The 17,750-nt window shown below is 35.5% G+C and overlaps 1 protein-coding gene and 1 long non-coding RNA gene across 2 annotated transcripts; one reads left to right on the top strand and one right to left on the bottom strand.

Moving 5' to 3' along the window:
• Positions 1-444: 444 nt before the first annotated feature.
• Positions 445-2,429, bottom strand: LOC128015150 (uncharacterized). The gene is made up of 5 exons (XR_008183811.1): positions 2,049-2,429; positions 1,893-1,951; positions 1,739-1,804; positions 917-1,052; positions 445-801 (listed from the first exon to the last, which is right to left on the bottom strand). It is a non-coding gene; the product is annotated as an uncharacterized LOC128015150 (long non-coding RNA).
• A 6,513-nt stretch (positions 2,430-8,942) lies between these two features.
• Positions 8,943-17,187, top strand: LOC128015702 (cystathionine gamma-lyase-like). Its single transcript, XM_052599758.1, has 12 exons — positions 8,943-9,319; positions 10,548-10,629; positions 10,706-10,801; positions 10,907-11,016; positions 11,131-11,265; positions 11,511-11,568; positions 11,661-11,738; positions 12,740-12,892; positions 13,262-13,383; positions 13,464-13,516; positions 14,071-14,209; positions 16,613-17,187. Exons 1-12 carry the CDS (start codon positions 9,146-9,148, stop codon positions 16,625-16,627), a joined length of 1,215 nt encoding a protein of 404 aa, XP_052455718.1. The 5' UTR covers positions 8,943-9,145; the 3' UTR covers positions 16,628-17,187.
• Positions 17,188-17,750: the final 563 nt, after the last annotated feature.

Below are 17,750 nucleotides of genomic sequence, written 5' to 3'. Positions count from 1 at the left end.
ATGTGTGTGTGTGTGTGCGTTGTGTGTGTAACAAATTGTCACCAGTCTCTGAACGTCACCAATAATATTCTGAACATTCCCTTGGCCCCTACGAAAATGTACCATGGTTCTGCTACAGTAACTATAGTAAAACTATGGTGTTTTTATAAGTACAGCTCACAGTAATTAATATGCCAACAAATATTTTACTACAATAAATCCATGGTTACTTTTTGCAAGGAAGGAACTATACAGGTTCTAAAGAACTTGTCCAAAAACACTTGTTACTTTCTGTTATTTGTTTTCTGAACTGCACTACTGAAAACCTCATTAATCCTCACAATCCTGTCACAACTAAATCAAGAATCCATTATGAGCAATGCATAGCAAATGATGTTATCAAACATGAGAAACCTTAAAGAATGATAGACTGATATAAATGACTGAAACCTGTTGTCATGCACGTGTTTTCCATAGCTTTTTTATTAAAACATTATACACTGCGAAGTTTAACTTTAAATTACATCAATTAATACATCAAAACCAGTTGATCTCAGTCCATTCTCTATTTCCCTTCAATGAACTTAACACACAAATGTGTTTCATGCCGCAAAAAAAAACAAACAAAACAAAAAAACAGTCCTTGGAACAAAATCCTGTGTAAACAAAAGCCCAGAAGATCACCACGCCGGTCTCTTCTCTGTACCCTGGTGGGTTAAACTTGAAAAGGGCTCTGCACTGCAACCATTCCCTGATGCTGTACATCCGTCTGAACTCGTTCCGGTCATGAGACAGGAGTACAATTCTTCCAGTTGGCCACAACTTATAGTGTAAAGACAAAATGCATGAAAGATAATAATAATAATAAAAAAAAAGTTTAACAGCCTTCTACTACAAAATTCAATTGGAGAATGAGCATTAAACGGGGAAATCTTACTGTCTAGCCAGGCAAACTGTGCCGCTTTCCGAAAAACTTCGGAGCACATCCCTAAACCATCTGCAAACCAGAGAAAGTGTCAAATATGCGAGTCACCCGCTGACAAAATAACTTCCCTGAGGATTTCCAGTGGAAGCTGTTGAATCAAAAACATACATAGGTTTATTTATACATGTATATAAAAGTTATTAAACATATAAACACGGAATACAGACAACCTTGCTTTAAAACTCTCATTAAAAACTCTATAGATTGTTGTCACAACTGCATACTCATTCTTTTATAATAACACTAATAAAATGTTAATATATACAGTACTGTGCAGAAGTATTAGGCATGTTAGTATTTTCACATTGAAAAAAAAACTGTTTTAAGACAATTATTTATATCTTTTGCTGTTGTGTGTCAGTAGGATATATTAGTTTACATTTCCACACATTCATTTTGCCATTAATTGTAATAATCCAGTGAGACATTTGTATATATTTGTATGCATGATCCACATGAAGATCTTTTACATTGAATATAAATATTTCTGTCTTATATGGTGAACAAAATCCACATTAGATCGCAAACAGAAGTTATTTAAAAAACTCACTGCTGTCTGAAAATGAATTAAGTTGAAATATTTTTAAATGTCTTTGATGCTGATGTTAACTGATAGCTATATATTAAATAATCCACAGTGCTGTCCAATATAGTACTTGTACATAATACCAATTTCACATCTGAACAACTATGTAACTGTAATAACTAAAATACCTCTGCATGTACACACATATGTAATTATTAGTTCTTAATGAATGTATGTGCACAAATAACCTGCTTTGCTGGACTCTGCCTGAAGACATGGTGAATGGTGAAGTTCCTCCCCTCAATGGTTGAGCTCTAAAAGAACAAATGTCAAGAGGTAGGTATATTGCTAGATATAGTACAGAGTAATGTTTCATGTAGCAACATTCAAACAGCTACATACATTTGCGGAGTAAAGCTGTCCAGGAGAACAGAACACCACCATCTCCTGATCATGTCATCCTGAAAAAAAAATAAAAAAAATAATAATAATAATAATAATATACACACAAAAATCATGCATGTCTGTTCAAATAACTTGACAAATGTGATGCCATACCTCTGTAAAATCGAATGAACTAAAGCCATGTACAGAGTGTACTGTTACAATCCACAAAGAACAATAAAATTAGCAATTTATAACAATTATTAACAATAATTATTCAAATTGAACGTACCATGGATAAATAAATGATCGAACATTGCATTTCATATTATAAGATATTTACACAAGCACTTTTACTCACCTCAAGCAATCAACGGAATAGCGTTATTACTCTGCTGCTGTAGTTGCCACCGTTCTGTTTGTTTCAACGCAAACTGCCCCCTGCTGGCTCGGAGGAAAATGTCAAAGGCGGGGAAAACAAAAATGGGCGGGGCGACACGTGTCGCTCCGCCTCGAAGTGTCGCCCCGCCTCATCGTCCAGACTGCACTCTGGGGTTACTCAAGTGTACTGTAAAAAGTAAATCTGTGGATAAGAATGCATAGAGAGGAAGTAGTTAATAACAAGCATGAAGCAAGGCCTAAAGACACTTATTAGATAATTATTATATTTAAAACCCATTACAATTCTCAGCATTACTGGAAATTTTATTTAAAGACTTTTTAATAATTTTATTTATATTCTCTTTTTTTGTGAAATGCTTATAAAACTATGCCTGGTTGTAATAAGTGTGAATGTATGTGTGAGCCCTTAAAAAATATTTTGGATTGCCACAAGGGGGCGGGAGAGCAAAAGAGAAAAAAGAAATTGCAGATACAACACTTCTCTTGTCTCAACAGTTTGCCTCATTGTAGAACAGCTTGTCTTCTGAAACATCATTATGACAGGCTTATGATATTTATGGTTTACAAGTAATTCAGTAGAATGGCAGTGATAGTCACTGAATTATCTCTTGCTAAGTCTTCTTGATGTCATATCTTGTCTAGTGTTTTCATGATTTATCCTGGAAAATTGATCAAAAACTTATTTTGAGGGAACATTCAACCTACCTCCATTCTGCATTGTGTGCCCTTTCTTTTCCAGAGCGAGCATGACTCATAACTATTCATTAAAGAATCCACAAAAAAGTATCACAGTTTCACAAATATTAAGCAGTACTTTTGAGCAGCTACTTAGAATTATTTCTGAGGGACATTTCTTTATTTTATATATCATTTCTTCTACCAGTAAGGTCCCAGTCCCACTGAGATACAGAATCACTTCTTACAGGCAGTCCTGGTCAGGACAGCTACATAAAGTTTCAGATAAAGAGCACAATACACAATTTAATCAACAAATAAAATTAATCTATAAAAGATAAATGAAAATAGCACCATGATTCCTTCAGCTCAGTCTGCAGTAGATGGAATTGTGTCTAAAGAAATGGTGGCTTGCTTATCATTCCATAACCAGAAAAAGCAGTTTTGCCATGCTCTGAATAAACCCTAGGAACATTCAAATGAATAACAATATTGATCTAGATGCAAGTAGAAAGTTTGCAGTGGCTTCGCAAAAAAATAATCATTTTCCTGGCTTCACATGGGAGGCATTTTTACAAGAAAAGGTTTTTGTGTGTATATTAAAAGCAAACTTTGTAAGACATGACTCTTTCTATACTAATACCTTGTATGGTAGAGACAGAAGAAACAGATGTCTTAGTACATTTGGGAGAGCAAAAATGATAGATTTTGATTTTAGATATTAACAGTTAAAAGCAGCATTGAAAGAGGTTCTATGTCTTGATTAAAATACAGTGCAACTGTATAAATAACGGTGTCATCAGCATAAAAGAATGTAACTTAGCCAAATGTATTTCTTGGCCTAGAACTTTATAGATATAGAAAATACAACTGGAGCTATAGGCTCAGAAGTGCTTTATATTGTAGGGGAATTACAGTTAAAACCCAAGGACCAGATATGATGAATAAAGACCAGGATTCAGAGATTTGTTCAATTGAATAAAAATGTACTGAAGAGTATGGTTTGCAGTTTCATAAGCAGAAATCAGCTCCAGTATCTCGATGGAGTTTGTAGGCCGCTCTGCGTACAATTCAGAATCAACAACAATTATACCCTGGCCTTACAGAGGATACTAATTACTTCAAAGTCAACACAATTCTGATTGGTATCAAAACCTATAAACTTAGTTTCCACATAGGCCTATGGACATAAACGATTCAACCATATTTTCTGACAACTATTTTGGTGACAAGTGATCCAAGGTCAGACACAATACGTCTCTTCAAAGATGTATATTTGATACACTGGACATAGGCAGTTGAACGTTTGTCCTGGGACTGTCTGAGCTTCTCCGTGTACAGACAGATACTAACACACATACACAGAAATCTTATCAGAACTTCAAGGCTGCCTAGCCTTAGCTACAATTTTATCAGTATGGTTTGTTACACACACACACACACACACACACTATGAAGTCATTTATCTTAGACTTAGAGAGTAGAAGTACATCATAAAGCAGGATTTTTTAATATCTCATAAGCACACATAAGACTTGATTAATAGTCAAACAAGAAATAATGTAATAATAAAATTAAAAATTACATTAAATTATAAAATGAGCATATAAAATACCATAATAATATAAATAGTGATAAAATCTTATCTAAGGACATTATATCCCTCTGTATGTGTATCATATGTGATTGTGTTTTTCAAAGATGTCTCGGAGAAGATCATATGAGATTGAGCTGAAGAATGAAAGCTGTATCTGATGCAGATAATCACACTTGCTCAGTCCATCTCTATCTTATAATACTTTAGATAATACAGTGAGCTAATAATACAGAAATACAATAAGTTTCAATGAAGCAGCTCAATGTTCCTTAATTTTTTCTTAGGTCAAGGTTTTGAATTAGTAACGGTGGCTTGCACTCAGCTGTTAAACTGTCAAACTGAGATTTGCATCTGGCTGAAGGAAGTAGTACTGCACAAAACAGAGTTTCTAGATACATTACTTTGTAGTTACTTATGTATTTACACAATTTTGCCATCTAATTTTTGTATAAAAGCAATATTCCACTCATTTGATATGGCTGTATATTGGCACCCTGTCTGTGCATTACCTGTGGCTGAATCACAGACGTGCTGAAATACAGCCATATAACACTGCTACCAGTGTGATATTGCTCTTATATAAACCTGAAAATAAAGGGTTTCAGTTCAATCCAAATATGTAATAGCAAAATTGTTCAACTTTCAGTTAATATTGTAAATTAACAGATTAGGCTACCGCACTATAAAGGGCACCGGATTATAAAGCGCACCTTCAATAAATGGCCTATTTTAGAACTGTTTTCATATATAGGGCGCACCAGATTATAAAACGCATAGAATAGAAGATACTGCAGTCAAACGTTTGACTGGGTTTGCGTTATGCATCCACTAGATGGAGCTGTGCTAAAGGGAATGTCAACATTTTGACCATAGACAGTAAAAGAAATGGACACAGCGACCCCATTGGAACTCAAGCCCATTTTTAGCGTTTTTTTAGCACTTCCTTTTCTGACGCGCAGACTCAAACGAAGCTTTACGACGTCAGCAACCTGTCTGACAGATGTAAATCTTCTAAGTGGCTGTGCGTGCAAACTGCCATCCTTAATCTTGCAGAGACGGCGAGCTTGAGCGGGGAGTTCTTTGGCGTGAATGAGCAGGAGTAAGTATTCTGATTAATTATTTTGTATAGTATTTTAAAATGTAACGCCAGTACGCCATATTAAGTTAATTGTTTGCACGCACAGCTACTAGAAGGTTTACATCTGCCAGACAGGTTGCTGACGTCCTCAAGCTTCGTTTGAGTCTGCGCGTCAGAAACGGAAGTGCTAAAAAACCCTAAAACTGGGCTTCATTTGTCTCAATTGAGTTCCAATGGGGTCGCTGTGTCCATTTCTTTTACTGTCTATGGGTATAGGGCGCGATCCTGCAAATATGGCGGAGGACCCATAATGCAACACGGCGTGACGTCACCTTCACATTCCCTATAGTACAATGCAACACAAGATTGAATGACACACTGTAAAAAAATAAATAAAAAACTTGTTAAAAAAAGGTAAATGACTGGCAAATAAGGCTGCCGAACAAATACAGTAAAAATTATAATAAAATATCTTAATTCAAATAAAGTGCAAAAACAGTCATTTAATATAAATTTTCATTAAATATTTTTGTTAAAAACATATTTTACAGATTTTCTTTTTTCAATTAAAATATTTTACGGTTTTTGTTTGGCAGCCGTAGCTGCCAGTCATTTGGGCTTTTTTTATGGGGCTTTTTTTTTTTTTTTTACAGTGCAGCCAAATGGCTTTGATTGAGAAGCAGGACTAGTATTTATCAAGGTTGAATTTAATGGCAAGGTTGGACACGTCATTATAATTGCTTTGCAAGTGTACTGAAGTGTTGTACAAGGCTAATTTGCCTCCTTTAATTTCATGTGCAGTGTAGGATTATAAATTACTCTGTAAGGAACACTGAATGAAGGAAATACATTTTAACATATTAAAAACATTGCTCGAGGGTTGGGTAATGAGACATTTCCCAGCATTAGACAATTCAGGGATACTAGTAGGCTACTTAAATATAATTTAATATATACAAATTAGGAACTCAGTATCTAAATTAAATTTTGGGAAAGGAAGGAAGGACAAACAAACAAACACTAGCTGTGGGTTTCTCTATTTTTTTGTTGTTGTTTCTTTGGCTCAGTGACACAGGTATTGTATGGGTTGGCATGGTAACTGTGCCCTCTTTTCATGCAGGGGTGAAGTTGACAAAAGCTGTCAGACAAGGCTTCTGTATTTGCTGACATAGGTGAGTTTGGTAACAGTTGCATTTAGATCATTAGAAGTAAGGTTTAAGAGTATCTTTAAAATGGTTATATATGTACAAAATGCTGGTCATATATTATATGGTCATATAACTTGATTTAATGTATTTTCATTACATACAAATGAACATCAGACAATGGCAGAAGATATCTCATGTAACCAAACAAGATACAAACAGTGATGAACCGTAATCACATCCATTCAGCATATTAAGATACAACTATTACTTTTGAACTATTAACTACTTATTACAAGTACTTCACTCGTGTTTTTATGCTTCTGTTTTTAAAAGTCATTTTTTGGGTAAGTAAAAGCAGTAGGTGTGGTTTACCATCTGCAGGAATGACTCAGTTTATACTTAGTTACTCTTATTGTGTGTTCAGTACAGTTTTGAATTCTGTCTCTCTGGGGCCTTTTATATACACCGACATATCATACTGAAAATATTACACAGTAGTAATATAACTGTAAAAATATTTTAAAATAAATAAAACGTGGTGCTAAAATGGTCTTTCTGTCACATTCAGCGCTGCTGAATATATTTGAATTATCTTAGTCTCAAAATATATATTTTTAATTTATTTCATATTTAATACTGTGTTTGACCCCCTTTCGCCTTCAGAACTGCCTTAATTCTACATGGCATTGATTCAACAAGGTGCTGAAAGCATTCTTTAGAAATGTTTGCCCATATTGATAGGATAGCATCTTGCAGTTGATGGAGATTTGTGGGATGCACATCCAGGGCACGAAGCTCCCGTTCCACCACATCCCAAAGATGCTCTATTGGGTTGAGATCTGGTGACTGTGGGGGCCATTTTAGTACAGTGAACTCATTGTCATGTTCAAGAAACCAATTTTAAATGATTCGAGCTTTGTGACATGTTGCATTATCCTGCTGGAAGTAGCCATCAGAGGACATGGTGGTCATAAAGGGATGGACATGGTCAGAAACAATGCTCAGGTAGGCCGTGGCATTTAAATTATTTTTTTCCTCAAATCATTGTTAGATGCAGTGTTTCCCGTAGTTATGCAAATATTTGGTTTCAAAAACAGTATCTATAAACTATTTATTTCGATTTTAAATCTCAAAGTAAAAGGCAATACTAAAGTCTAATTTTGTGGTAGATGTGTTCAAATGTGATCATCTTAATTCAAGTGATGAAGGATGGTGAAAGTTTGACAATATTGAGCACTTCTTTAAGGTTAAACCTGCATGGTGTAAATGTTTGAAAATGATTAACAGTTGCAAATAAACATTCATAAGAAATTTAGAAAAGTAATCAGAAAGTAATCAAACGTAATTAGTTAAAATACTTTATTAAAGTAATTAAAAAAGTTACACTACTATAACATTTATAAATAGGGTAACTTGTAATCTGTAACCTATAACATTTCCAAAGTAACCTTCCCAACACTGCATATATTAGCTGAACGTGTAATTTATAGCAAACCATATTACAGATTTTTTTTGTCCGATTTAAGTTTACCCGCGGTCTCAGCGCGTGCTGAACCGTGTGTGGAAAACCTAAAGGTTCGGGTTTTGTTCAGTGAACCATGCCAGCCTGTACTGTGTTAGCCTATTCATATCTATCTATCTATATATCTATCTATCTATCTATCTATCTATCTATCTATCTATCTATCTATCTATCTATCTATCTATCTATCTATCTATCTATCTATCTATATAAACATATAGGCTAACACACTTGAATAAAATGTTATTATAAAATAAGCTTATAAAATAATATAATTATATAATTAGTGATAAAATAATATAAATAAGCATAATAAAGTAGCATTATAAAGTCATTATTAATGTACTTTGCATCTCTTTGCTATTCCAAAATATAGCTGGACCTCTAATGATTCGTGCAAAGATAGACGCATTTAGGTAGATCAGGGGCCCATTCCTAACAAAACACCTCAATTGCTTAGGAGCCATTATTTATCCTAGCATTAGCAGTTGGTTTTTTTTCTAATTCGATGCAAAGATGATATAATACAAAGAATAGCGTTATAAATGTGTATATACACACATTCATTTACGATAGTATTTACGATTCTGATGAACGGTGTATGCGTCATCACCGCGTCATCAGAGTCTTGTGAAAAGAGTAGGTAGTGTCGCGCTGAACTGTAAACGGTCACGTGACTCAGCGCGCCCCTGTGTGATCGCCAATCCACTCCATTCCCTTTACTCTACACACATCGTGATTGGTGTAGAAGGGGTTGCTACAACCCTCCCGTTCATCGTAACCCATTTACTGTCCAAGAGAGTTGTTCACTCTTCTGTTCACTCAGGGACCCGTGTCTCAGCATCAGTCATGGCTTCACACAGACAGAAGGACAGCTCAGCCGGCTACCAGCCGCTCTTCAAATCATTCGCTACAGACGCGATCCACGTCGGTTCAGAGCCGGAGCAGTGGAACTCCAGGGCCGTGGTGCCTCTTATCTCACTGTCGACAACCTTTAAACAACAAGAACCGGGGAAACATGCGGTATGTCATTGAGGTGTTTAGTAAAGTTTTGACACTGAGGATGTATTCATTGTTGTTTCGTGTTAGCACGACATTTGAGTAGCGTTATGTAGATTGTGAGTTGTTTTTATACACGCAGTTATGATTGAATAAATGTCAATTTATAAACCAATCGTAACTACATGAAAGACTTGAGAGTTAAATCTGTATATGTGCATCTCACGGTGACTAAGCACAAAGCATGCCATATCTTGCTGAAAAATCTGCCTAAACTAGCGTACTGGTTTTTAATAGTCTAACGTTACCAAGTTAGTTTGCTGGTTGGTTTTAAAGGGGCTTTGGGCACTTTTCAGCCTGTCCAGAGTCTCCAGACTGGCCCGCTAACTATTTAGGATGGCTAAACGTTAAGTGTTTTTTTGTAAAAGATTCCAACTTCAAGCCAGGCCTGTTTATGTATTTCTGCTACTAAATTAAAATTACTTGACATTTAAGACAACACCACAGGTTGAGGTCAACCGTCAAGTAGCCTACGCTCCAATGCCCTGCTGATCAGAAGTGTGTAACCTTACTTTAGGATTAATTCACTTCCAGAATGAATTCTGTCATCATTTACTCATCCCGAACTTGTTCCAAGCCTGAATGAGTTTCTTTCTTTCTGCTGAACACAAAAGATGTTTTGAAAAATGTTAGATTCAGAACAGTTTATGGGCTCCATTGACTTCCATAGTATTTTTTTTTCCTACCATGGAAGTTAATGGTTAATATTTTTCAAAATATCATCCTTTGTGGTCAACAGAAAAAAGAAACTTCTCATACAGGTTTGGAACAAGTGAGGGGTGAGTAAATTATTTTCATTTTTTATTTTTTGTGCTATTTTAAGCTGGTCTTTGGTGATTTAAAGTGGTCTCTCAACCCAAAATCCCTCTGGAACCAGTCAAAAGATAAGAATATATAGGAAACCTTTTCAGAAGAGTGCTGATTACATCAGCAAAGACTGAATATTCATTAACAACATGAGTCATGAGAACAGCCAGGTGGTTGAAGTAAAAGCATATGCTTGCATGTTATCTGTGTCTCTTTGTAAAGGAGTTACATCACAAATCAACAATATGTTTTAAAATTAGACTTTTCTATGGATTTAGATCTTGAAGTGTGTTTTTTTTTCTCTCATTCACATATTTTATTTGCACAATTCTAGTTTATGTAAAGAACTATGAATTACATCTTGTTCTAATATTTTATCTGCCAGGGTTTTGAGTACAGCCGGAGTGGAAATCCCACAAGAAACTGTCTTGAGAGAGCAGTTGCTGCTTTGGATGGTGCACAATACAGTGAGTCCATCACAAACACATTTGTATTCTATGTTAAATGACATTGCCATAAACCTAAAGCTCTGTCTGCTAATAGGTCTGGCTCTTGCCTCTGGATTGGCTGCAACTTTAACCATCACACATCTTTTTAAGGCTGGAGATGGAATTTTGTGCATGAATGATGTCTATGGGGGTGAGTTACTGCTTCTAAAAAATAAATAAAATGATAGTTGGCCTTATCCAAAAAGAGTGTGAAAAGCTGAGAGTCTTACTATGTCTTTCATGTTTTTTCCACCAGGAACTAACCGGTATTTCAGAAAAATAGCTGCAGAAGTTGGCTTTGATGTCTCTTTTGCTGACCTCACAAAGACAGAGGAGATAAAAGCAGCTCTAAGACCAAATACAAAGGTACACCCGGCACAGAGCATTAGAAAATTTCTGTGGGAAAGTGGTAATTGCTCACATGATTGATTAATTAGCTTTGAGAAGTACCACTCGAACTAAATGTTCTGGTTTCTACAGTTGGTATGGATTGAAACGCCCACAAACCCTACGATGAAGGTTGTGGACATCCAGGGCTGTGCAGATATTGTCCATAAGCACAACAAGGACATAATTGTTGTTGTGGACAACACTTTCATGTCAGCCTACTTCCAGGTATGAACATTGACATTATTATAATACATAACCCAGTGCTGCTGATATTTGATGTAAAAATATAATGTGAGATCAAAAAGTAACATGACCATGTCCATTGAGCAACACCCTAATGTTTCACACTATGCTACTAATTAAAAAGTTAGCTGACAAAGTTAAAAGCACATTGAGTACAGATGACGTGTATTATAAAGTTCCAGAGCAGGGATTGATTTGAATATTTCCCAATATTTCTCCTGGAACAGCGCCCCCTTGCACTTGGAGCAGACATCTGCATGTACTCTGCAACAAAATACATGAATGGTAAAAACAAATCATAAAATCAGGTTAGCTTTTTATATAACTGAAAGGTTGTTGATAAAAGTTAAAATAACTTTTATCAAATGTAATTCCAGGTCACAGTGATGTTGTGATGGGACTGATTTCTCTCAACCGTGATGATCTCTATGAACGACTGAAGTTTTTGCAGAATGGTAAGGCTCTTCTGATCTAAACGGAAAATCTGTCTGATAACATCCTCATTGTTTGCAAACAGCTCCTCTCTTCATGGCATTATTATATAAGATGTATTTCAGATTATATAAGATGTATTTCACAACCAGTTTGATTTATTTCTTTACCCTTTGAAATAAAGCCAATTTATTGGACATTAACAATAGAGAACAGATGGATATGTGCACGTATGTATGTATGTATGTATGTGCGTGTGTATATATATATATATTATATTAACAAGAAATATCAATTTATAATGTGCCAAACCTGATTAAAGATGTACAAAAAGATTTTATTATTATTATTTTTCGATAATCACAATGCCAAAGAATCATAGGCATATTAGCTTATCACTTAAGAGTGTTAAAGTTTCAGCTTAATGTTTATAAAGTACATAAATATGCAGAAGATGTGTTTTAACATGTCCAAGAAAGGCACCAGGTGAAATACCGTAAATACTTTGTGATCAAGGAATTCTAGCAAGAATGAAGTTCTTTTATCTAAACTATTGGGAGTCTTTTGTAAGGGACAAGAAAAATGTACTTCATTCACTTGAAAAGAAAGTTACTTGTCTTCAGGTCAAAGTAATATCCTATACTAATATCTGCTGGCACTATTTCCTATTTGTTATTACATGTAGTCACATTGCTAGCAGTTATGTAAAAAAAAATATATACTTTTTCCCTTCCCTCTTGATTTCATATATATTATTGCTATATCCTTTATTTTATTGTGATTTTAAAATGGTTGAATCACTGGTCGTGTAATTTGAGCAAGGTATAACTTTATCAGCTTCATCCCATACCTCCCACCTGTCACATTGTTGCAGTCCTGATGTGACGATTAAACCTTGTGCTTTCTGTTAGATTCTTATTGCAACATATTGCAGATTTGTGCCTGTCTGTAACAATCAAAATGAGTCAACTGCATAGCAGAAGTAAAACTTTTGATTTAATCTCTCTTCCTCCGTTTACGTCAGCTCTCGGGGCTGTGCCTTCTCCATTTGACTGTTATATGTGCAATCGGGGTCTGAAGACTCTCCACCTGAGAATGAAGCAGCACTTTAAGAACGCAATGGCCACGGCACAGTTTCTGGAGGCCGATCCAAGAGTGGATAGAGTAATCTTCCCAGGTGTCTATGATATTATTATATAAAAATGTGATAGATGATTAGTAAAACTGTATATGTATGATTTTGCTAATTTTTTAACAGTACCGAACACGTTAAGGGTTATAAAGTAATATTTCATTAATGTTTTTTACTATGTAAATTATTTACTGTCACTTTAGATTAATTTTAAAGTGTCCTAGTTGAATAAAAGTAAAAACATTTTTTAAAGAATTTATTCAAAAGAAAAATTCTTCCTGATCCCTAACTTTTGTTTAGGAGGTGCTTAATTTATATAATGCCACCTACTGACAGCCTTGAATTGTGTTGTTCAAAATGAATGAAATATTCCAGTCAGACTCGATTGCCTCATGTTCATCTCTCTTCGTTCAGGTCTTCCATCCCACCCTCAGCATGAGCTGACACAGAGACAGTGCACAGGCTGTCCTGGAATGATCACTTTCTATATCAAAGGAAAACTGGAGCACGCCTCAACCTTTCTCAGCAATCTAAAGGTGTTTTGAAGCTTCATACTGTATGAAAGTCTTTTACATCTTACATTTTTGTAGAAACCGTATTGTGTTTTGTGTTTCAGTTGTTTGCGCTTGCTGAAAGTCTTGGTGGTTATGAGAGTCTAGCAGAGCACCCGTAAGTACTGAGCACACTATTATCCAAATCCAGACTGTTCTGAGGGAAAATCTGATTTATATCCAGAGCATACAGAGAGAGAAAAAAAAACTCTTTTTCATTTGTTGTTTTAATAAGTGTGCAAAAAATCTTTAGAAGTCTGAGAGGCTTATTTTGGATTGCCACCAGGGGGCGTGAGAGCTTTAATGTTGTTGTGAAAAGACACTACAGAAACCCTTTTGTTTTCTGAACAGTTTGCCTCATAGTAGAACATTATTTAGCAGAAAAGTTATTTAGGCTCTAATAGACAGCCTTCACTATAAAAACGAAGTTAAGGTTGAATCATCAGATGGCTTCTGAAACATTGTGACAGATTTATGGTTCACGAGTAATTCACTAAAACGACAGTGATAACATCTGAATCTCTCGCCAAGTCTTCTTGATATCGTACTTTGTCCATTGTTACCATGATTTATCTTTAAAAATCAAATCAAAAACAATCAAAACCCTTTTTTGGGGGAACATTTCATCCACCTCCATTTCCCATGGTGCGTTTGATTTGTTTTGTATTCCAGAGCGAGTATGACTCATGCTTCAGTGTCTGAGGATGAGAGGAAAGAGTTGGGCATCAGTGATACGCTCGTTCGTTTGTCTGTGGGTCTGGAGGAAGAGGAAGATATCATTGCAGATCTAGACCAAGCCCTCGCTGCTGCAGTGAGTATTTCAGAAAACATCTTGTCTGAAAATACCGTATTTTCCGGACTATAAGTCGCACTTTTTTTCATAGTTTGGCTGGTCCTGCGACTTATAGTCAGGTGCGACTTATTTATCAAAATTAATTTGACATGAACCAAGAGCAATGAACCAATAGAAATGAACCAAGAGAAAACATTACCGTCTAGAGCCGCCAGAGGGCGCTCTATGTTGCTCAGTGCACCTGTAGTCTACCACTGAGCAGCATAGAGCGCCCTCTCGCAGCTGTAGATGGTAATGTTTTCTCTTGGTTCTTGGTTCTAAATAAATGCGACTTATAGTCCAGTGCGACTTATGTTTTTTTTTTTTTTCTCATCATGACGTATTTTTGGACTGGTGCGACCTATAGTCCGAAAAATATGGTAAATGAATAAATACATTTACATTTACATTTATTCATTTAGCAGACGCTTTTATCCAAAGCGACTTACAGATGAAGACAGTGGAAGCAATCAAAAACAACAAAAAGAGCAATGATATATAAGTGCTATAACAATACACACACATACTTTCAGTGATATTTTTACTTTTATTCCGGAAGGAAGCATTCATTTGCGCAAACATTACAAAGGTTTTATTTCAAATAAATACTGTTCTTTTGAACGTTCTATTCATTAAAGAATCCTAACAAATATATCCTGATTTCCATGGATTTTGTAAATATAAACGTTCAGACAAACACTTATGTCACCAGCTCCAAGTAGATCTACAGATGGCCAGTGCATTATGTGTATATGACACCGGTGTTATTATACGTAATCATGTGCATTTCTAATTGTAGAACCTCATTTGAGGACCAAAGGTGCTTTCATGCATTTAATGTTGCATCCCTTATTTAAATAGATTTTAATCCCTGAAATTAGCTTTTTTTTAAGCTTGTGACAACACCGAGATCATTTTAGCCATAAAGTTCAGCGAGCCGTTTCGGAGAGCGCAGGCCATTTCCCCTCTCTCTTAAGTGCACTGCAAAATAAGGTTCCAGGAAATAAAGACAAATCGGCTCAGGTCAGAGTCTGAGAATTATTCCCATAGAAACGTGTTTGTGAGGAGAAAGCTAGTGGATTGTGGGCTGTGCGGTCTCTGGGGAAGCCTGTTCGCTCTATTGGAGTCTATGAGCGTGGTATCACAGACGTGTGAGCAGATGCTTATTGAAAAAGCAAAGGTGCGGCAGTGTAGTTAAGATTAAGATTTGTACATCGGTACACCATGCACCACATTGTTCTGAAAGTCTAGTGTTCGTGTCTCAGAGGTGAGAGCCCTTTTCCTCTGTCAGCAGTTCAATGCCAGCCCTAGTTCCAGATCTGATGCCATTATATGTCATGCTTTTCTGCTCATCTGAAGAGAAAGGAAATGAAATCATGACTCGTATCAAATTGATATCCAATACCCCTCTGAGATCATTACAATATGAGCTTTTGTGATTTGCGGCATGCTTTAATTGAATGACATCCGTTCTGAGGGGGTAAATTCCATTAGGTCCTGACATGCAGTTTTCCTTTGAGAGTTATACATCTTCAGTCTCCCTTATACTTTCTGAAAACTGTAGGTTAATTATCTGCACTTTTGTGAGGTTTAGAGCTGTCATTTAAAAAAAAAAATGGATGAATGTGCTAATGTTAACAGCATTTATTGAACCACTCTGTGGTGAGCCTCAAGTTACTGCCTCTGTTCTAGGGACTGTGGAGCGCTAGCTAGTGAACTGTGGACAAATCTTATGGTGGTTGATATGATATATAAGAGTGTATAACACACCCAAACCAATACTTTTATTCAGCATTCAATGAATTGATAAAAACTGACAGAAAGGGCTTTTACATTTTTACATAAGATTGTTAAACTTACTATTTCAAAGAATCCTTAAAAATATGTATCATATTTTCCACAAAAATATTAAACTGCGTAACTGTTTTCAGCATTGATTATAATAAATGGTTCTTGAGCACCAAATCAGCATATTAGAATGATTTGAAGGATCATGTGACACTAAAAACTGGAGTAATGGCTGCTGATTTTTTAATATTGTTTTGCCATCACAGGAACAAATTACATTTTAAAACATTAAAATTGAAAAAAAGGTTGATTTTTAATGGAATGAAATATCACTATTATTAATTTACTGTACTTTTTGGGCCAATAAATGCATCCTCAGTGAAACAACTTTCAAAACAAAACAAAAAACTTACTGAGCACATATTTTTAAACAGTAGTGTGTGTGTATCGTGTTTTTGATATTTATATTGTATACCTATATAAATCTTATTCAACCAAATATTAATTTGCTATATTAAAAACCAAGAAGTTTTTTTGTCCTGTTTAATATTTGATCAATCTAATGCTGAACATGTTTTTTTTATTTTTTAACAGCATCCAAAAAAGTAAGCAGCTGATCAAGCTCAATCAAGAACAGTGGTGCCACATCTGGACGAGACAAAGACACTCTTTTGAGGCACATTTCTGATTTACCTAGTATATGACAGTTATGCTTTGGAAAACTTGAGTTGCATTTGTCAGGGAACGAACATCCTCAAGAAACTCATTTGCCATATTCTAAGAACAGTAGATTTGCTGCTTTGTTTCTACTTTTTGTAATTCCAGTTTGATGAGGTATCTGGTTTCTAAACGGGCTCCACTTTTAAAACGTTTAATACAGGGAAAAGCCAGGACTGCAAGGGAAATCCGATATCAAGCAAATCAAGATTTTTTTGTGATTCAAGATAATTCGGCAAGAAAGACAAACAGCACAAGTTTACACAATCAGTCTTTATTTTCTGCATCAAAGACAATGCTTAGTCACCTCATAGTGCTCTAAATCACTCTTTGACCAGTTTGTATTTTAAATACTAGATATTGGTTAGAGGCTTGCGCATTTTAAATTCTTAAGGGATCACATCTGATCTTTGTCTGCGCTACCAGACCCATTAAAAGCCATTTGTAATCTCTGCCTCTGTTTTGTCTTGTTCCTGAGCGTCTTTGATGGTGGTACACCATAACCAGTCACTTTGAAGTCAACGAGCATCACACATGTAATGGGAAGATGAATAGTAAAAGACACATCTAATGAGCTGATCTAACAACATCACCAATAATGCTACAAGGGCAGCTTGAACAGAGAAGTAATTATTTCTCCACAGCATTTCTCAGGCTTGAATTGATTTCTATGTCAGGTATGACATGATAATCACTTCTCTAGTCCTGACATAGGAAATTTTTTGTTCTTTAATTTCCTGAGCAATGTAAGATATTTAGGACATGCTGCAAGAAACTAAATAATGAATACAATTTTGTTTAATCAGGTTGTCAAATATTGTTCAGCCCATTTAGAGATTCATATGCAGAGGTTTACTGATAAATGACATTTCAGTGGAAGTCAGTTCAAGCTTGTCAAGGTGTATACCGTCAGAAAGCATATCAATGACTTTTTGTTTGTCACTATATTACAGTACCTATTTACTGTCATCTTTCCACAAGACATTCTGCATCAAGTGAAAAGCACTTTTGTTAG

The sequence above is a fragment of the Carassius gibelio genome, chromosome A6 (genome assembly GCF_023724105.1).
Source record: "Carassius gibelio isolate Cgi1373 ecotype wild population from Czech Republic chromosome A6, carGib1.2-hapl.c, whole genome shotgun sequence".
In the NCBI taxonomy this organism is placed as follows: Eukaryota; Metazoa; Chordata; class Actinopteri; order Cypriniformes; family Cyprinidae; genus Carassius; species Carassius gibelio.
The sequence above is the reverse complement of the archived record's forward strand: the minus strand, read 5'-3'. Positions and strand labels throughout refer to the sequence as shown.

What these genes read in the sequence shown, in the direction of transcription:
- LOC128015702 (XM_052599758.1), top strand. Translation starts at nt 9,146, where the DNA reads ATGGCTTCACACAGACAGAAGGACAGCTCAGCCGGCTACCAGCCGCTC. An exon ending in ACTGAAGTTTTTGCAGAATG is followed by an intron (nt 11,739 to 12,739) that starts GTAAGGCTCTTC and finishes CGTTTACGTCAG; the next exon opens with CTCTCGGGGCTGTGCCTTCT. An exon ending in GGATAGAGTAATCTTCCCAG is followed by an intron (nt 12,893 to 13,261) that starts GTGTCTATGATA and finishes CTCTTCGTTCAG; the next exon opens with GTCTTCCATCCCACCCTCAG.